The 21,841-nt window shown below is 34.0% G+C and overlaps 1 protein-coding gene across 3 annotated transcripts in view; it reads left to right on the top strand.

Moving 5' to 3' along the window:
• PCDH11X (protocadherin 11 X-linked) overlaps positions 1-21,841 on the top strand; it is a 508,533-nt gene that overhangs the window by 85,054 nt on the left and 401,638 nt on the right. Inside the window, exon 5 of one of the 3 annotated variants that reach the window (XM_027785686.2) lies at positions 1,313-2,256. The exons of the other annotated variants lie outside the window; for them this stretch is intronic. Within the exon in view, the coding sequence (XP_027641487.1) occupies positions 1,313-1,318 (6 nt within the window). The 3' untranslated portion in view covers positions 1,319-2,256. Of the gene's footprint in view, positions 1-1,312; positions 2,257-21,841 lie in introns of those variants that run through there. 3 annotated transcript variants of the gene reach the window in all.

Raw genomic sequence — 21,841 nt, 5'->3', positions numbered from 1 at the left:
ATACAGTTAAGAAAAAAACCTGAAATTGCATCTGGAGAAAACATTTCTAACTGAAGGCTAAGTGTACATCTGTGACTTGGAAGTTAGTGAGCAGTTACTTAAATGTGCAGTAATGGTGGTCAAGAAAATGCTTTTTCTCTGTAGAACACTTTGAAGAAAAACTTCAGAATTGTTCTTTTTATGTATTCACAGGGAAAGCATGGGGGAAGTTATTAGGAAAGTGCTCCCCTTGCCTCATTGTAGAAGACAAAAACGGAGCAAATGGGAAGAAAAGAAAAAAGAGAGTATATGTGAGGAAAAATTTGAAAGATTTTGAATACCCCATTTAGATTAAAAACCAATTCAGAGAAAAAAAAAAAACCAACAAAACGGTGCCCGCCCCTCTTAAAAAGTAGTTGACTGGGTTTGTACCGAAGTTGGTAGATGAAGTTCTGGCATTAATAACTAGGTGATTTTTATGCAAGCTAGAATGATGCCCAACTCTCTCTCCAATAGCAGTATATCTTGGGGTCATAGCAGCAAAACTTTCCCTGAACATTAAGTGCATTTCACTTTAAATTTTACAGTGGGATAACTGAAAAGTTTACGGTCTTCTCCTTGTGACCCACCTTTGTTTTTTTTTTAAAATTAGCATTGCCAACAATGAAGTCTGATTTCACCGCGGTTTAATTTTCACACATCTATCTTTTCCTATTTTCTCCCAGAAGGTATTGCACTCAATAAGCTGCAGTTGATAGCAATTTCCTAACCAGTGAGTGGCTAGTGTCTTGGTGACTGTGGTACTGATAGTGCTTTCTTTCCTTTTAAATAATTGATTGGAATTTCTGTGAATTTTTAGGACTCTTAATTCTGATAAATATAGATTAAAGATGCAAAACACATCTTCAAATAAAATATTTTATGCTGTTAGGAATGATGCTCTTGAATGAAGTCTGTTAAAACCATTTAGAACATGTTCTAGGTAGTACGGTAGCCTTCTGATAGGTATAATCTTGCAATAGCACTTGGGGTTTCAAGCTGATAAAGAAAAAAAAGTAAGAAACCTAGAATAACATACATAGAAACCATTTCTTTGGCTCCTGTTTCAGTACTTTTGCTATGTGTATATAGATGTGTGCAGATCTTTGCATGTGTATAGAAACCTGAAAACACACACACATCAGAAACGGTTGATTACTCTAGAACTGCTGTAGTTCAGTACGTCTCAAACCATACAGTAATTGACATGGTAGAAATTTGGAAACAAACTTTACAGTATATGGGGAAAATATGCAGGAAAGGGCTTTTCTCATGCTGTTTCTCTGTTTGCCAGCTCTGAACGTCATCGCATCTGATGTTATATACTGAAGTCGTACGTGTACACAATGATGTTAAGCCAGCAAACATGAAAACAAGGAAATAGCACGAGAAAGCCCTTTGTCCTGTCTCTGATTGCCGAAGAAATTTATCGTCTGATCTCCAGAGGGGTTTGGAAGTGACGATGAACTGTTCAAGCTGCCCTACTGAAAGGTATCAAGGGCAAGAATTTTTTAAAAAGAAAAGACAAAGAAATTTTAGTACATTGTGCTATAGTGTTCTATAACGTAGTTTTGCTAAGAAAAAAGTAATGTGACCCATCCTTCTTCACAGTTGGTGATCATGGTAAATCTATTTTGCTTGTAATCATCTTCTTGTCCCAGATTTTTTTTATTTATTTTAGTTGAAAGAATTAGGATTTTTTTTTTTTATAAATATATTAAAAGGGAGCAATAAATTTTATTCATACATTAAAAAGAGAATGTAAAGTTCTTTATACTCCCTGCATTTAAAAGAAAAACAAATAAATTGTCACTTATAGCACCATTATACGTGTTAAGAAATAAGTGTTATTTATATCTATTCCGTAATATTTTTAATGATGATATTGCTGCCATGGATCATAAATAGAATTGAGCAAATCATTGCTTTCTTATTTTATAGACACAATAGTAGTAGTGAAAAATGAGTACTTCCTGCTTTCTTATCCACAACACTTTGTAATAAGTGATCACCTTTTAAAGTAACTGAAAAGTATTCACTTTTAAAAATAAAATAAAATTTAATTTGCGTTTTGCTTGCTGAAGTCTAGGTAATGTCTGTATTACAGGTGCCATACATTTCACCTTTTGAGGTACTTATTGTAATTTTTTAAAAAATAAAAGTCATAAATCCAGTAGCTTTGCTTTCAGTGTGATAGACTAGGAAATTACTTACCTAATTTTTCACTGTTAGCCAACGCATAGGGAAAAAAATGGCCAACTGTTGGTTTTTTGGTTTTTTTTTTCCCCAGATTATTTTGCTGTGGTTAACTTTTTTAAAAACTATTGGTTTTTTACATTATATTTCATTATTTAGCATGGCTGATTTAAAAAGATAAAATTTTAGTATCATCGCTTTGTTTGCAGGTTGGTTACAAGTTCTTGTATATTGCCTCACATTTTAGGGAGTAATGCTTAATATGTATCATCTACAATATTAGAATTTCATATGCAATGTAAAATCTCTTAGGAAGCAAAGGAGTATAAAGAACCCTGTTTTCTGCACTTATATGAAGACATGTATATTAGTTTGCTAGAATAAAATGAAATACAGACACTGCTTTTAACTGGGATGTATACAGTATATATAACTTTCTTTTAAAGAAAAAGTTATTAATGATTCATGAATTAGACTTCAACATGGAATTCTTACACATTACTGTATGTTTGATGTAAAGATATTTATAGACCTGTACTTAATAATCAAGTTGCCTCAGTCCTTGGACTGCAGAATGTCTACCATAACTGTTGCCTATAGTTTGCTCCACATTTGCTATCTGGCTCTTTTAAAAATGTGTATTTGGCTATTTGATCTGTAAAATAAATTCTATTAATAATGAAGTATGCATTGTAATTTAGCATATTGTATTGCATAATTATAGCTATGACTGTTACAGAAGATTTTTAATTTCTGATAATGAAATAATTTTCTTGGGAGGAAGTTTATGTATCTGTAAGACAGTTTTGCTATTCCTGTTTATCATACCCTTGCAGCATTTATGCTTCAAACTACAACCCTAACACTGTCAGTGATTAGACATACAGTAATGATATTGATTCACTCAGTGCACCAATTCAACCAGTTGCTTTGGGTTGACAGTTCATTCCGAACATAGTGAGGAATTTATTCAAGTACTATTGTTTAGTGTAGCAAAGATTGGCCCTGCCAGTTGCTGTTACAATTGTTTGCTTAGGTGCTTTGTAGGTGGGTAATGGCAAACATTCAAAGGTACTTGTTAAGAGTAATCACCCTTTGGTCTGGCAGTTGTTTGTCAGGAAGATGATAGGATTTCACAGGATTTCTGTTTTTTCTTTTTCTTTTTTTTTTTTTTTTTTTTAATGATTCCTCGGATTTCTGTTCTTACATAATTAGGTTGGATTTCCTTGATGAGAAAACTCCTATGCATAATATTAATGCTTCATTAAGAAAAACACCAAATAATTTCAATGTTTACATGGAAACTATCTTTTTTTATTTTTTTTTTTCCTTAATCAAGGCGTACTGAGTTGAGATACTGGACAAGGTTAATCTAAACTCAAGCATGTAACTTCCTTACCTCAAATAAACATAGTTGCCCTCAGTTTTTCTTGTGGTAGTGAAAAGGCATAGATATACTATAGCAGGTTATTTTGGTTTTAGGACTCCATGCCCTCTAGAGGTGCCTACTTTCTTACACTTGAGTATGAAGAGAACCTTTGATGAGTACCTTTCTAGTTCAGATGTGCCACTTATGTGGTTGCAGAGAAAAGTATTTTTCATGAGACTCCTAGTTCTTTTGCTTTTAACCTAGCTGAAGGTCTACCTTTTTCCTAGTATTTCACTGATAATGTAATTCTAGTCTATCAATAAATAAATCTAAAAGAATCTAGGGTGATTTTAAACTTTAAAGAAGTTACGTGCATGAAATAAAAGGTGCATCAAATGGCTTGATTATTGGTCCAAATCAGTAATCTCTCTCTTATAGTTCTCTCATGAGTCAGCACAGCCAAATAAGATAACTCTCCAAATGCACTAAGGGAGAAGCCAGAAAATTCTGAAGTGGTTCGGTTTTATGTGTTTTCTGTTTTGATTTTTGTTTTCTTTTTAAAAAATGATACTTAGTTGTAATTCTTTCATAGACTGGCATAAGATTGTTCAGAGAGCTCATTTCCTTCTGATGGTTAAATGGGTTCATGAAAGCTTAATATGTGCTGACCAAATAGGTATGTGTGCTGAATATAAATTTCTACACTTTTCAGTGATATGAATGCTAAATGAAGGCCAGTCAAAAATATCTGTATTTAGTTTTGGTTTGATTTTTTTTAATATAAAATCAGTATTAATATCCTGAGTCAAAGCTAGGAGTTCATGTGTCAAAACCGACTCTCAAATGTTTTCATGTACAGAAGTACTGTTTTCTGACTACATTGAAGTCAGAGTTCACTAAAAGTGAAAATCACTGAGTTGACCAAATGCTGCTTTTGAAGTTGAAAACTCATGACATTTTCTTTGGAAATATCAGTCAAACTTCATAAGTTATTTTATTGTACTTTAGACGAAATTATTATTGCTCACTATCATGTCAGTAATTTTCTCAAGAGATTCTTCCTTTTATCTGATGCACATTGCCACCCCTGTCACCAGTGCAGGCAGGTCTGTGTCTGTAAAGTCCTAGAGTTCAGTTTTGGTTAGTTACATTGCTGCATGTAGCTCAGCAAAAAGAATAGTTCTTTATTTGTTGCCAGTTTTACAGAGTAAATTAATGGCATTGCTGCTTTTAGCTTTACAATGCCAGCAGCCAAAGATGGCTCTCAGATTTGCTTTTCTGCATCCTGTGTCATGGTGTCAAGGCCTGGATTTCATATGGATGTGGGTCTACCAAAGCTCAATGGCACTCGATCTTAAACGTGCCCTGATATCGAGTGAGTCACTCCAGGGAAGAGCTATGGCACACAATCTGCAGTTTGCGTGAAAGCTGCCTATCGTATCAGAAAATGTATTGGACTTTGGACGACTTAAATACTTCTGAATTTGAGTGGAGGCCTGCTGAAGGGCAGTAGAGTACTGTCAGGAACAAAGCTGGTTTGTGATGTCAATGGAATTATTTTTTTAACATAAACTGTAATGCTGCAGGGTTTTTTTTGTTACACATTTTCAGTGATTTCTCATTTTACCATAACACAGATATTTATGGTATATCCTGGTCTTAGGTATTATTTGTAAAATCTTTTAAACAAATATTTTTAATATATATTTTTGCTTTCATATTGAATTACTGAGCACTGTTTCTTTTATGTCTTATGTATCTATTTCTAAAATAAATTTTGTTTGGAGATTATATTTGTATACATTCTGGAGAAGCACTGTTTTTAAGTATACCTCTGGTCTGCTTAATGCATGCACACCATCAAATCTATACCTATGCTGATACTTCTTAGAGTGATTAGGAGCTATAATTATTAAAGTAACTTTACTACAAATAAAATACCATAAAGCTTATGAGTAATCTATCTGAAGAAATATGTTCCTTTCAAAACCTTATACTCCTTAGCAGTACTTTTCTTTTGTCTACATTTTCTTCAAAGAAGTCTGGTCTAAGCAGGAATTCTGAGCTGCACATCTAACAATGTTTACATGTATGTGTGAGTTTATACAGTATTTAAAGCCAGAGAGAGAGATAGATAGTGCTCTTAGATATATATAGAGAGATATCTGTGTTTGTAAAGAAAAAGCATGAGGATGTATATATACATTTATCACATACTCAATTAGCAAAGTTTATAGGCAGTATATATTACATAGAACACAGCTGTAGGTATGTGCCTGTCTCGGTACCCAGTGTGTCTTGCTATGAAAGATAGCCAAGCTCTAAGTTTTCACTTTATCACATTATTTTGAGATTTGGAAAGGTTGGTCTTCCCTTTTGAGAATGTACTGGCTTCTCACTATATTAGAAAGTGACTGTTGATAACACGAAGGTTAGGATACAATATTTTAAGTACAGTTTTGAATTTCAGTTCTTTTTCTTTCACTATTTCACTTTTCCTCATGCCCATACTGTCTCCCACTGTTCTAAAATACTAATTTGTTTCTATTGCATAGACTCATTCTCTTAAATGTTGCTACTGAAAATGTCATGAAAATGACATTTCTGTATTTCCTCCAAATTATGAGCCTCTGCTTATTTCATAAATAGACACATGTAAATCAAATTCAGTTATTTACATTCATACAGATGGATATTAAGTGTATTATATGGAATATTTCAGGGGTGCTACTGACATTCTGCAATCTTTTAAATAGGTTATATTCCATTGTATTTATTCTGTTTCTCGTCTCTATGGAAGGTGTTCATTAAATTAAATCACTTATTTCCAATAAAAACTGAATGATGATATCAAAGATACGAGGTTTGATTTCCCATCACTAAATTACAGCTAAAAATTATGAGCTGAATTTCAGTCTGTTCTGTCAGCCTAATTTTCATCCTTTCTCTGCTAAGAGATGATGGTTATGACTGTCAGATGGAAGAACTGCCCTCTGCTTATGTTCTCTGCTTTCTTCTGGGCTGTGATGTTGTTTGACTTTGTTCTTGATGTGATCACTGCAGTATGACATGAAATTTGAATCTGAGACATTTCCTCAAAAGAATTTCCTCCTTTTTATTGTCTTGGCAGTACAAAAACCTTCCCTTTTATCTGTGTGCATCAATAGCAAGCAAGTTGCAGGCATATAGACACACTGACACTAATACAGATCTGAAAGACTCCAGTCATAGACTTTCCCAAACAAAAATACTTTTTCTAGATCCATATCTAAACCATCTATGGGCAGATAATGTCTTTCCTTGTTCCTCTCTTCCATGAAAAATAAAAACAATGGGACAAATTCTGGTCTTAGCCAGACAATAGTGCACATGTGTTTCAGATAAGCAAATGACCCACAGACAAAAGTATTTCAAACAGGTGAATGGAATTCGGAACCTCCTTTCCTTTGAAGTTCTAGACTATTTGGATAATTGGAAATACTCAGGAAAACACATGCCTCCCATGACTTAGACATATTTTATTTGGATAAGCAATTCAGGAAAGAAAAAAATCCTTATTCTAACTCTCTGATGGTTATTTTGTATTAAATGTCAGTATGAATATTTTAAATTTCAAAATATAAATTAATTAAAATTAAATACAAAATAATAGCTCAATACTTTCTGATAGAAGTGAGACTCATAAAATAGCTTCCTATAAAACAAGTTTAAATCTGAATAATTTGTTGTTTTTAGACAATTATGTTATTATGTGGTGTTCCAAAGTTTCCATCTATTTGGGGGCGCACCATTGATGGAGTTCTACTAAAAGATCTGATGTTAAGAGGACATTTTGGCTTATATACATATGGTATAGTGGTTTTCTTTTTTGAGGTATGAACTCTCAAATTATTATTTTCAAATCTGTTGGTGGATAGGGTGATTTGTGTGATCTTAATTGCTAAGATACAGGAAAGCTCCTTGAAGTATTTGAAAGAAAGGAGTACAACAGTAGTATTCATTCTTGCCCCCCAGTTAAATGGAAAATATGTGCTTCGGCTACTCAGTGATGTTTATCTTATGTCATTATCTATCGACCAGAGTTACCAGGGTCTGCATAGACAAGGTCATAATCATGTGCAGAAACTAGGTGGTTTTAGGATAGAAAGGGATGAGAGGAAAGAAGGTTTTGTTAATGTATAATTTTTATTGTAGTGAAATAGCTCTATGAAAAAATCTGAAGTGCCACATTAGAAATCTTTGTGGATGTAGTTCTGAGTCACATTCTGACAAGCTTTCTTAAATGGACTGCTGTGGATTTATTATTATGAGTAAAAGTAGCAGAATGTTGCCTACTAACTTTGAATGTATGGGAACACATGGATGTGTGTTCATATCTGAGCTGAAAAGTCTGATTCATATTGGCTTTATCGTAATTGTAAGGTATCTTATTTATATTGTTGACTGACTTTTATTGAGTGTTAGAAATTTTCTTTTCCTCCCTTTGAAAACTAATAGATTTTCAACTGGAAGTGAAAAGGAAATGCAACTTAGACTTGAAAAGCATATGGTAGAATTTTCTTCGCTCTTTTAACTGGAGGAAACTATTTAAATTCTTAAGGATGGTACAGCAAGTTTACTGTATGATACACCTTTTTTTCCATTTTTAAACTTACCTGAGGTAAAATTATCGGTTTTGTATAAATATAAACTGTCTTCTAGCTTTGTTGCATTTTTTTCCTTGAAATATATTTAAAAAATAAAACAAGCAGGTACTTTTGCTTGCAAGTATCCAGTTATTACAATTATGTAAACGTATAGGTACAGATATTTAGAATTATACACTGTGAAAACAGAAGCATTTTCACCTTCTACTTTCTGTTTTCAAAAGCATGAGGTTTAGGTGGGGGGTTTACCAAGACACTATCTGATGCAAGCCTACCACTGAATCACAGCAAAGCTGGGAAAGTGCTTTTCTATTTTGACTAAGTGTATTTGTAAACAAAACTTCAAGAAGGGAGGAAAACATTGGATTATGTTCTCAAGCTTAGCAGAAAGGAGGCAGTAACTTCTACAGCCTGCTGAGATGTTGATTGCTATTGATTTCAAAGTTAGAAGCCAAAACCACTACGATTTATAGAAGAAATATTTCTCCCAAATCCTGTTAACCTCAGAACTCAGTAAGAGCTGCAACTAAGAGCTGCTGCCACTTGTAAAGGTATGCCTGGTATTACTATTATTAGCAGCAGTGATCAGCATTGTTGTATTTGCTGTTCTGCAGTGCATGCTGAGTCAGCTTGGTCTATAATATATTTTTTTAACTAAATGGGAACAATGGATTTACTGAAAACCTACAAGAAAATCCTTTTTTCCTCCCTTAAAATAGCGGTAAGCTGCTCTTCCAAATACAGATATCTAGTACTTTTCAGAAGTACGTCCCATTAGACACATCGGTGTAATATAATAGCTTCTGTTTGATTCTTTATTCTTCACGCTAAGTATTTACCTTTTAAACTCTTATTTTATACATGATAGGACTGTAGAAGCTTATAAATAGATATAAATGCAAAAAGAATGTAATTTCCTAATACTTTTTTAAATTCTTATTTTCTCTGTAAAGGGAGTATTGTAAGATATTTCTTGCTGTTCAGTAGCATGCCTGAATGCATTCTTGAATGGCCTGAATTAGATTCTTACTTTAATCTAGAAAAATGACATTGTGACTAATTAAAAAACATGGATAAACAGATTGTTCCATGTATAAGTAAACACCAATCATCAAACCTACTCATTCTGAAAACATTGGGCTTTGATGATTCCTTCAAACTTACTAACTGAAAGTTAATAACTTCTAAGTATGTAATAAATACATTTTAAGAAAGTAGTAATGTTCTTTGGCTGTTACATGGACAAAGTTGTGAAGTAATACCTGATAAGTGATCTTTGCTGATTCGATTCCCTTTCTTCATCAGAATTATTGTAGGACCATGTCTGTGTATTATTCCTTTGGCCAGGTTCCTAACTTATGTCATATCCTGTTCATCAAATACTATTTTTGTTCTCTCATGGCTTAAAAAAATACTTGTGTGGTGTAACACCATGAGATTCTTGCTTTCTGGTCTCTAATATACAGTTTAGGATTGTCTTGTGTATGTTTTCCTATTTTTATATTAATATTTTGAAACTATGGTGGGGTTTTTTTGTGTAACAGTCCAGACATATGTAAGTTTTTGCACTTGGTGTTGTCTCAGCTTGATATTTGACAAAAGCACTGTAATAATAACTAAAGGAATTAATATCAGATATGTCTCCTTTGACAGTATGTTATAACCATTTGGGATATGTTGGTGGGTTATGGAATATACATCTATTCGTTATATCAGAGTTCCTGAAGATTGAAGATCATGGAATCATTGAACAGATCAGGTTCAGAGGGACCTGTGGAAGTTACCTAGTCCAGTCACAGTGCTTAAAATTAAGTTAATTTATATCAGTTTGCTCTGGACCTTTTTTCAGTCTACTTGTAAGTATCTTTAAGGGTGGAGATTCCAAAACCTTTCTGAATCACTAGTTCCTATTTGACTACCCCATAGTGAGAAGTTTTTCCATGCCTTAATTGGAATTTCAGTTGTGTTCAGTTTCTATTGAAAGAGCATGAATGTACTTTACAGACTGATACAAAGAACTTGAGTACCAGCAAAACTTTTTTCTGCAGTCTTAGACAAAATCCAGCAAAGCCTGTTTTGAACAGAAGTCATTAAAGCAGATCAGAGTCATTCAGTTTCTTTTGGTCATATTTCTTTGCTTCTTTGAAAATGTGTGCATTGTGTCCTAGACAGCATGTATGCTCAGTCGTACTTGGAGTGACTGTGTTGTGAGCTCCCAAACAAGAAGCTGGTTCCCTGGCTTTGCAGTTGAAAAGGTCATGGTGAGATAAAGTGAAAATTTTCAGTCAGCTTTCGTGAGCCCCTTGCATGGGTGGTCCGTTTTTATTCATTTATGCTTTCCTATCTTGAAAATCGCTTTATTTTTGAATGAGAAAACTGCTTCACATGATGAAGCTGCAGGATAAATTCTTTTCTTGCTCAGTCTTACTTGACTGTCTTCCTCTTCACTTCTAGATATTGAACAGTCTTCAGCTGTCTCATCATGCTTCACCAAACATGTCCTTGTATTTTTCAGTCTTTGTGTCTTTGGCATTCTTTGTGTTTTAATGCATAAGTAGTTGCATCATCACACTGTTTCTTCTGTGTTTTTTTCATATTACGCAAATATAGAATCTATGAACATTCACACCAATGAAATTCAAAGTCATGCTTAAAACCAAGCGTATTTGTGAGAATTTAACTCTGCCATGTCTTTGCCATGTCAATACTTTCAAGAAAGTACTTTTTTTTTCTATTCAGCCTATTTCTGGGATCCTCTCAGAAATCTCTGAGATTAATCCATTCCTGTGTCAGTAGAAATGTTTAATATTTCTGGATCCTCAAGTATATGTTGCTGTCTCAGTGGAAATCAGAATCTTAATTGTTTTTATAGAGCCACTGTTTATATGCATAAATATCCAAATGAATTGAATTTACTTACAGGTGTAAATATTTAAAATATATATATTTGTATGCGTTTTCAGGGTAAAGCCCAAATGAACACCATTTTCTGTGTACTTGTATGGCTCATCAACTTTTGTATTTGTCTTTGTTTTATATATATGTTGAGAGTTTTCATGTGGGTTCCATCTGGTTGTACTAGTAAAAACACTGGTAAGTTGACACAGTTGTGATTGTTTCACTCACATAGTAATAAGGGAATTAAACCTTTTCAGAAACTTGCCGTGAAGGCTGGATATTAAAAGCAGATAGAAACAACAGAATAGTTCTGTCAATAGCAATTAAAAAAAGATGATGTAATTGGAGGGAAAAAATATTCTTTTGATGGTTTTGTGTACCAGATATACAATGGTGCGATTATGAGTTCACTTCTAGCTACCAAGCATCATTTATTAGTTACAGTATTTTGGCTTTGAAACACTGAACATGGATAAGACAGCGCGTGCTCAGTTGTGTAAGGGTTCCAACATCTGTCCTGACAATCCTCTTACAAAGTCTTTTTGGAATTAAGAAATGGCAACATGAGTTCTGAAATGGATATGAAAGAAACAGAGTAAATGGGGTGTGTGGGGGTAGGGGGATTGGAAGAGAATATTTCATTATTTCATTGCCCCTTTTTAACACATTAACTGCTTGAACTGTTTGTTTTTATGATTCCAGATGGTAGCAAGATGCATATAAATGAATAAAATGAAATAGAACAAATCAAATGCTTGGCTGCAGTTCAAGAGCAGCTAAGGCTAAGCTTTATTAAATTCACATGAGGATATGATAACTGTGGAATTTCACAGAATGAACTGCAATAATCTTACTCGTGAAGAACATCATTCTTCTTGAGATAGGAGAATCTAAAATTTTATCATGGAAAAAAACAAAGCCCCTTTTGGAGCTTTATTTTCAGAGGGCATTCAGGACATTCACTACTTGACTGAAATCTGTACCTGTACCACAAACAAAAATCAATATGCACAATCCATTTTTACACATCAAAAGTTTTAAGTGTTTGTTCTTTCTCAGCCGCAAAGTAGAGAATACTTCAAAGAAATTTAGTATGTTCTATGTTAAAACTCTTCAGTGTGTCATATAAAGTCCCTTTAGTAATAAGTATATTTATATTTTAAAAGGGGGGGGAGGAAGTATTACATTTTAAAAGTATATTAGATAGGAAAAAAATATGAATCTGTCTAAACCAAATATTTTTTATGTTTTTTTGCAGGATATAATTCACATTGGTGATGCCTTTTTTGTGACTGTAGATCATTTTTTATGCTTCTACAGTTGAATGGCTGTCTCTAACTCTGATTTTCAGGCATCCCTTTCGTCACTTAGTGAAATTAACTGTAAGCAAAATTTGTTTCTTTTTAATATGCTATTTTTCTCTTACTTCTTATTGAAACTCCAAAACTACTGTTCAGAATTTCTGAGGAAAGAGTAAGATGTTTTCCTCAAAAACCTTGAAATATATTTCCTGCCAATACTTAAAGGATCTATTTTGTTAAATTTTCCATTTAAATGTAATTAAACTTCATTCATAAAAACTGCATTCATAAACTACATCCCTGTATCTGAAATGAAGGAAAGAGAAAATGCGAAAACTCAGGGCTAAATGATTGTGAGCACCCAAATATATTGGGGAGTTGGTCAGAGAAAAGCAAGGGAAGGAATAAATCCAAAGCTGGTTTTATATTCTGTTTATATTTTCTTGGCTATATTAGTCCCTGTGCGACACCTTCTATACCAGATAAAAAGAAGGTTGTTACATGGGTGGAGATGCGTGAATGGAGAAATCTGCACAGCACTTTGTAGTATCTGGAGGTTCTCAGAAGAGGTTTTCTTCAGCAGACAGCTAAGATTATGTAGGGGGCTTTTTATCAATAGAATGTGTAGCTTAGTCCAATATTGACTTAGTTTCTAGCTGTATATTTGTAAGATATTTACACTCTGTAATGGCTTACTGTTTTTCCCACTTACCTGTGTAGAAAAGTGAAGTAAATAAGCAACAGTGTGGATCTCTGAAACTATATCCCATGAAGAGAGAATTGTCACAACCAGAATTTAGTCTTTTCAGTAGAAGATTCAAGATGCAAAAGTGCAAAATCCATAAAAAAGAGAAAATGAGTCAGCTGTTCACCTTGTAAGAAATATACTATCAGTGTGACTCAGTTAACTGCAAGGCTTTCTCATAAATGAAATGAAAACTCTATAGGTGAAACATGCACAAGGAAAATGTGCAGGCAAAATTGCTCCTAGGTATGCTGTCCACTGGATAGCGACAGTCTACTATGATTATGGAACTTTACAGGGTTTACTAAATTTCATAGTCATAGGTAGAGAAATTAAGTAACAGGTGACAGAATTTTTCATGTCGTGCGGATTCTGGTATTTAAACATAAGTGATTGCTCCTGTAAAGTAATTTACTCCCTCTCAATGGAGTTACTACATGGGTCAGGAGAAGAGGTGAAATGACATTCCATTTAAGGAAAACTTCAGAACCACAGGAAAGGATATAGTTCTTGATTGCAATATGTCTTATATAAGTTTGATATGTAAATATTTGTAAGCATTGAGATAGCCTAAAAGGTAGCTCTGATATAACTTGAAAAGTTGCAAATGTAAACTTCTCCCCCCTGGCTTTTCTTTGGGATTTTTTTGTACTACTTTGAGGGTTTTTCCCAAGTACAGAATATGTTATACAGTAGCCTACAATGTATTTTTTTTTCTTTTTACTGGACACTATACATGTTTTTTTATGTCTTTATTATACATTATATGTGTTTATACATATGTTATTTTTGAGCAATATGAAAACTGAAAGCATAGTTTGCAATAATACAGGGAAATATTGTAGTAAATCAATTATATATTTTTCAGTAAGTGCAACTGATTGACATTTATCCCTTCTGTAACAGGCAAAAAAGGTGTTGAAAGAGCATGGGTAACTTTTATAGGAACTGATGAATCATTACTTTCCAAACATTAGGTAACATTAGACTGGATGTCACATCAAAATAAAATAAAGAACAGTAGAAGGCAATTGCTGATTTAGTGTTTTGATAAAATTCCTTGTAGTTGGTTTGGGTAATCTCAAACATGTCAGTTTAGCTTTAGTGGGCTGAATAACTTGTTCGCTGATGTCCCCTTTGAAAATGAAGTGAAAGACAGAATCTGGGTGCTTGATAAACGTCAGAGCCAGAAATGAAGAACTTACTTGAAGGCTACCAACACTTGTTCCTAAAAACAGTAGTCCAGTGGTCTGTATAAAATATGATGGCCTGAAAAGTCTGACATATGTCATAACAGATAGATGACCTTTTTTCCTTGTGAAACCAGCCCAAATAGAATCTCAGATTTAATCAGAAATGGTTTTCCTTTCCCAATGTCAATCAAACCTTTTCTATTGATAATCTGAAAAAAATAGGGTTGAGAATACAGTCTGCTATTGTATAATTAAGATAAAAAGATTTTGCCAAGATTTGATAACATTTGAGATGCAGAGGCTGTCACAGGAACATAATGAATATCAAATATCTCTGCAAAAAGGACTTTTTATGAAGATAAAATCCCGATGAAAAATGCCACTTATTCTTTATTTTCCATCAGGCAGGTTTAAAGACTGCAAGTCAAGAATGTAGATCTATATTTAATGGAAGTATTTAGTTTAGTACTCTGTGTGCTGAAATGAGAACCTTTAATTCCGTTGGTTCTCATCTGATCCAAAAAACGGAATTTCATTCTTCTTTCATACTCAAATACAGAATATTCTATTAATCAGAATTTATCAATGGATGTCACAACCTTATGGGTACATCTGTATAACCTGTTACTCCAAAGGAGTCCTGTAGTCTTTGGAGTGGTTTCAATGTAACTATTCTGTGAATTATTTCCAGAGGAAATAGTATCTGACTAGTCACTTTTAATGTATACACCTCAGAAGTACTAGGTTCCGTGAGTGAAGAAATCAGATGTGGTACAATGAACCAGAAGTTCCAATATGGTAATTTTGTATAATATTCATGACATTATTTTTTTTTAAGATAGAAGAGGGTTATTACTCTGTTGTTAATTGTTTAATTGATTTCTGTTTTATTTCTGGTTTTATCTGGCAGTACAACACATCTCATCTGACTTCAAGTGTATTATTTAGGACAGGGAGTGAGGAGCTGGAACTCCTCTACTGGTTCCACTACTGGTCAAAAAAATGTGATGTGATTGGAATTCACAAGCGAATGTGTTGTAATCTTCCACAGGGGTTGTGGAAGGTTGTCTTACACTGTTTCCATTCCATGACTTTTGTGTGGATATAGGCTTAGTATAATTTTCTTGGTAATGTTTTTTACCTTAGCCATACCATGGCTGGAGATTGGCAGAAAAAGATAAAAGGTCAGAAAAGCCTAATAGCAATTTTGTTCTTGGGAGATCCATCTTAAATGGTTAGAACTGGATCAACCAATAATGTTAAATTACAGAGACAAGTGGAAACTGCAAAACCTTACAAGTAAGCCCTGCACTAGCTGTAACCAGAAGATAGTGAGAAGGAAAGGTGAATCAGTAGGACATACTGTAATAGCTATTTGAGATGATATCCAAAAACAGGTGGGTAGAAATGGAACACCCCTTCTTTACTAAGTGACAGAGAAGATGAAAGAAAATTTAATTTCATATTCCTGCCATTTGGAGTGTCATTGAGGATGAATGGAGTTTTCTTTAATGAGAGAGTGTTAATTCATGACTGCATTGGTTGTACACCATGGTGTTTATGTAAAGTACATGGACCATATCCAGGTGTAGGTATGATCTCACTGTGGCAATGATCATACTGAATCCCTTACGCTGTTACAAGTGAACATTTAGTACCTATTTTGGTAGGAGAAATGTTGAAAAGTGGAGAGGTAATGTTTTACTTTTCTTTTTACTATCTTGGAGTTACCTAAATCTCTTTTGCAAATTTAGAACAGATTGGCTGACATACTGGATTAGTAAATTTGTTATATCAGGCCTAGGTACTTGCCTCTCAGTGGGCTGAAGCACAAGCTTGGGGAGGGAGAAGAAGCAGAGCACATACAGCATTGTTACTCACTTTGCATTGTGTGGAACTTGATGTTGAAGACAGACACCAGAATCTGATAGTGATTTCTTCCAAGTGATAACAGTTTCTGTTTTAGGTGACTGTAAAGGATTATTATTACTATTATTATTATTATTATTATTATTATGTTGATGATGAAGGGTTTAAGTTGGAATTATTTTATTCTGTAGGAGGTGAAGAAAGAGAGACACACAGAGAAATCATTGCTATAACTGTCTGAAATACCTCGCATAAGCTGCAATGAGTCACACTGTAACTATCTTGCCTTGATGTATTGTAGGAGGAATCTATATGAACAGTTAGCTTTTAGATAGCTAAAGCCGAGTAAGATATTTTAGAAAACTAATACAAAAATAATTTTAAAAACTAGGGCTCACAAAGCTGAGAACATTTTGAAGCTGTGATCTTTAGTATTATAAGCCTATATACTTTCAGTTGGAAAGAGCTGAGGTAATTACATGATAGATAATGCAGAGAGGAGTTTTCAAAATGAGTAGAAGTATTGTACTCCAATCAAACGTTTTCACCTCCGTTGACTAATGTTAGGGTGCTTATTCCACCTAGTTAGAAGTTACTTGAAATATTAGTAAATTTTACTGTGTAAAGAGTAAACACGGATATTTTCCCCTATTTTTATAGAATAAAACTTCATATGCAATGTTATGATGATATTTCTTACCTTTGAAGTAATTTCTCTCATGACATCATTTTTGTGTGTTTCCACCCTTCTGATTCACCTCCTTTACTCTTTGCTGTAAGCTGATAAAGGTTCAAGTGCATTCATTCTGCTTGTTTATCTGGGCGTACAATTTATTACCAGTATACTTACAGAGAAAAAAAAGAACAAGGGTTTTGGAGAACATGTGGTATATCGGCACATGCCTTAATATTGCCAGCAGACAATCTGCAGTGGATCCTGGTGCATTCCAGTAATCCACAAACCATGCCCGAGGAGAAAACGAGAAATGTTGTCTTCAGGCAGTGTGGATAGTGTAATCACTTTCTTGTTTGCAAAGTTCACGGGTGTCAACATGCATGTTTTTGTTTCCTTTGATAGTGTGTAACCTTTGGAGAAAACGGCACTCACTTTGCATTGTGACAGTAGTCAGTATTGAGCTCGGTCAATGAAGCATTGGTCAGTTTAGCAAGTCTCTTTGGCAACACATCATTACAAGATAAAGTTCATGCCATGTTGTGAGAGAAGTCAGTATTGTCTTGAGCCCTGTTCCTATACTGCTACTTTGTAACTTGCAGCAAAACATTTTGGGAGAAGCAGTGCCTTAGAGAATTTGTTTTCAGAAAGCACTGGATAATTATGCCATGTAAGCACTACTGTCAAAGCCTACATTGAGTTAATGGTTTTAAAGGCTTCATGCTCTTTTTGGATTATGCCACCAGAACTGCTTTTGAAAAAACTAGATTAAGAATGATAATTTATCACTATAATAATTTAGGGATGGGATGTAAATTGAGAACGCTGTATTAATCAGTTGCCTATTTCCTCTTCCCAGAAACCTTTGAAACACTGAGCAGCACAGTTACATCTTTATGTGAAAGTGTAGGAGCAGAAGCTGGAAGTAGGCTGATAGGAAGATGGGAAGTGGACACTTTGAGGGGGAGAATTTTATCCAAATTAAATCTAGAATCCCCTAAAATGTCACAAGAAATTTTTTGAAGCAGAAGAAACTTGTTGCATTGCATACCTTTTGGTAAAATCCAGGAATTTTGATGTGTGTTTAACAGGTTTTACTTTATCCTTCCTTTGGAAGGAGTACCTTGTAGGGTGGAAAGAACCTTATGATGTGGGGAAAACTGAAATTAAACTCCACTGTAATACAATTCTGCCTTTTATCAAAATAGTCTATTGCTCTTTTACTGTTGCTGAAGATAGATATCCCAAATCTCATAAACTTCCATCCCATCTGATATTAATTAACACATTTATCATGATGTCCAGAAGGATTTCCGAGTCTAATTAGAATTTGACAACTGAACTGTATTTTCAGCGTAAGTGCAGCTCCTGTCATGTCAGGATTTACATGTGTTAGAGTGATACTGTAAAGCTACTCTTACACTATAAATGTTTTCAGACTGGAGAGGTTTCAAACCTGAACCTTTCCAAGTAGTCCAGATACTCACATATGAGATTTAAGGAGTAGAAAAATGAAGCAAAATGCAAACTTTATTTTAAACTAGTTTCTATTAAGGTAATTTGACAAAAAAAATTACTTCTGATGTCTACCTTTTGGTAAACCTTAAAAAAGGACTTCTGTTGTTGCTGTTCATTATTTGGCTAATTTTTATTTCTTCAAGACACATCTTGAATTTATTTTAATGGAAAATCAAAGCTACAGTTATTTGATGCTTCATCTCATTTGTTTTCTTCTAGTTTGGAGAAATAATCCATAGCTTTGGAGAAAGCTTTTTTTGTATGCTTAAATAATAATGAAGTAGAATGATATTCTACAAAGACATTTTTGTGATACTATGCATCATATTGCATATTTTTTCACAGCTTTGTGCTGTAGGAATACTACAAGGAGATGAAACTTCAAGAGAAAAAAGGCCTATGAAATGAGAAGAAACAGTATCAGGGCATAAGGTGTCTTGCTAACCTTTAAAAATGCAATGCAGTCCCACAATTTTCTTCATTCAGAAGCAATCTGCAGCTCTTTAACAGCAAGCCAATGAGTTGAGTTCTCACTCACTTTGATGTACGAGTTGAAATTTAATATAAAAATAGGAAAGATCTTTTAGAAAATGGTATTAATGAAGGTTCATTTTTATTATCTCCACTTTTCTTTCATTATCGGAGCGTTGCAGGGATATGTCTTTTTCACCCAGTGCCCTTCTGTAGATTTTTTTTTTTCTTCATATACCTTGAAATCAGTGTGGTACTCTTGTTACTAGCTTCTTCCATCCTGTCCTGCTCTATTAAATTTAGCTACAAAATTTTATAGGTTAAAGTTCTAGAATCATCTGTGTCCTTCACTGTGCTTTGACATCTTGTACTTTATTTCTTTGTTCAGTGGTAAAAGGTTGCTATTGCTTTAGAGGAAATTATTTGTTGGGAGGTTTCATATAAATCCAAACATCTTTGCATGTTCTCAAGTACTGAACAGCAAAGACAAAGAGAAGATACTGTAATGGATCTATTTTAGTAAATTGTTGATGTTCTGGATCAAGGGTCATTATCTACCTGTAACCCACTCTATTACCTACTATTAATGACTCAAAGCACTGGAACTTGATTGTCATAGTGAACTAGTGCTCTTATTTTACAGTGAATTCAGAGGAGACTGCATTTGCTCAGTGTCATTAGTAGATGATGAGGTCTCTCTGTTCCTCAGAAATTATTACTTCTGTATATGCTTAAGATGGGCTCTTCAAAACTATGCTTTCAGTGCAGAAGTGTAACCATTGACTTCTGGGGAAGGTAAGTAAGGTCAGCACACAAAGCTTTACGGAACTCCATTTATCAGGTTTTCATTCCAGGTTATCATCAAGAAGGTAGCTGATATGAGATGGGGAGGTTAACTGTGAATCCAAGTGTCATTGAAGTGGCTGGAGTTATAGATGACTCCATTACTGTCACTCTTTTATCTAATATCATATTGATCTATTTTGAAGTACTTACATTTTCAGTGTTTTGTACAGTTTAGAGATCCATCATTTTAGCTACATGCCACACTGGTGTGGAGTACAATGAGCATTATACCATTTATAACATTATATCAAATCAGATAATTCTGTGTGTGTCTGTATAAAGAAGCATTACGTTAACCTAAATTTAGTATTACGTTAAATTAAACTCTAGCTTCATTCTCAAATTTGAGCAGAGATTACTTTGGTTTTGAGTAATCAGAGAGAGGTGTGTGTACACATATATTTCTCTGGCCATTTACAAATGTCTACAGGGAAAAAAAAATGTTCTAGTAATTAAAAGAATTTAAACATTCAAGTGTAAAGAAGGCCTATGCTTAGAGCCATTAAAATCAAGGCTTCACTTTATTAATCCACTGCTACTTACATCTATTTAATGGGGCTTCTTTCTTACTGACAGGTTAAATTAGGACTGGATGAATCTAAGCTTACACAAGCCCTTTGTGGTTTGATAGGGCTAGGACAGTACATTGATCCAAATGAGGTGTAATGGATGAATTTTGTGGGAAATCTTAAATTTAATGAAAATAAAATGTTGCCCAAGCAAGGATTCACTCAAGACATGGTCTATTATATATACTGGAAAAATGTAAGGGCATGATTTAGATACTATGGATGATGAACAAGTTGTAAATATGAGATTTATTGACCTGTTTTTGGAGAGTAGTTCTGTGTTGCATTGCTGAAGAAGTAAGTTTCTGTACATTGTTCTGCATCCCTTTTCACTTTGGAGGCCTAGATGTAAGGACAGACTTGAATCAGTGGGATGCACCAAGATTCTTGTACTGGCCAGCTAATCTGTTTATCTGCAATGTTGGAGATAAACAATTATTTGTAGCACTATCTGTTTAATCTCATCCCAAAATTTGTTGAAAAAATGATACCTTTTTTATCATGAACATTAACCAAGCTATTCACATTAGAACCTAGTGACAGTTTATCTGGAACTGTGTGAATCCTTCAGTCTGATAAATACATTCATAAATGTTTGGATGGTGTAGGAACTCACCATTTGGAAACCATTGGTATTAGTTTGACTATGTTTAGAACAGATGTTGTGGCTTAGTAGTAGTAAGTAGTCTTCAGTCTCCATTAGCTGTATTTCCACTTCAAGGACACCACAAGCCTTATGAAAAATACTTCAGAATAATTACTGTTGCGAATTACTGACCACTTCTTCCACATAGTAGGGACTAACCTTACTTGTTATCCATTATTTAAACAAACTATATCACTTCAGAAAACAGAATTTGTAGGTGACCACTGAAAATATTTTATTAAGTTGAAACAAATTTATTTAATTATCCTTCAGAAATTCACAGGTCAAGAAAAACTGCCATTTTAGCAAAATGAATATAATGTACCATGCCAGAGAACTCATACAGACTATGTCCTATATAGGAATCCCTTTTTAAAAAAAAACAACTCCCCAGGTAGAACATCCTTAAAACTTCTAAGGATTTTTATGTTGTGTAACAGTTAATAAAACCCTGTAAACCTAGCCTTGCAGCATGTGATGGAACCTCTGGAAGAGCGAAGCGTTGATTGATGGGTGTTGGTATTAGGTAGTAGGAGAGTTTTTCCAGCAGATGGGGCCCATTAATTAGAAGGAAACCAAGAGCAAAGCCTAGAAAGGAACTGAGAATGGATTAGATACATACCAATTCAGTATGCCTAAAGAGAGTCTTCTCAATTAACTGTGTAGTGTAAATGATGTTTCATTAGATGATGGATTTTGCTGAGGATTTCTGTTTTGGTTTGACTTGGAAGACAATAGTAACTGGGGAATGGACAAGGTATATTTGTGCATGGTGTTCTCCATTACAGACATTCAAAATGGTCTTTTTCTCTCTGGAAAGAACAGGTCATAAGCTTTGGAAAAATGACTGTTCTTGTTCATACACCTATACTAATAATTTATT

This window comes from Falco peregrinus, chromosome 13 (assembly GCF_023634155.1).
Source record: "Falco peregrinus isolate bFalPer1 chromosome 13, bFalPer1.pri, whole genome shotgun sequence".
Taxonomy (NCBI): Eukaryota; Metazoa; Chordata; class Aves; order Falconiformes; family Falconidae; genus Falco; species Falco peregrinus.
Note: the sequence above shows the minus strand (reverse complement) of the source record. Positions and strands in the feature narration are given on the sequence as shown.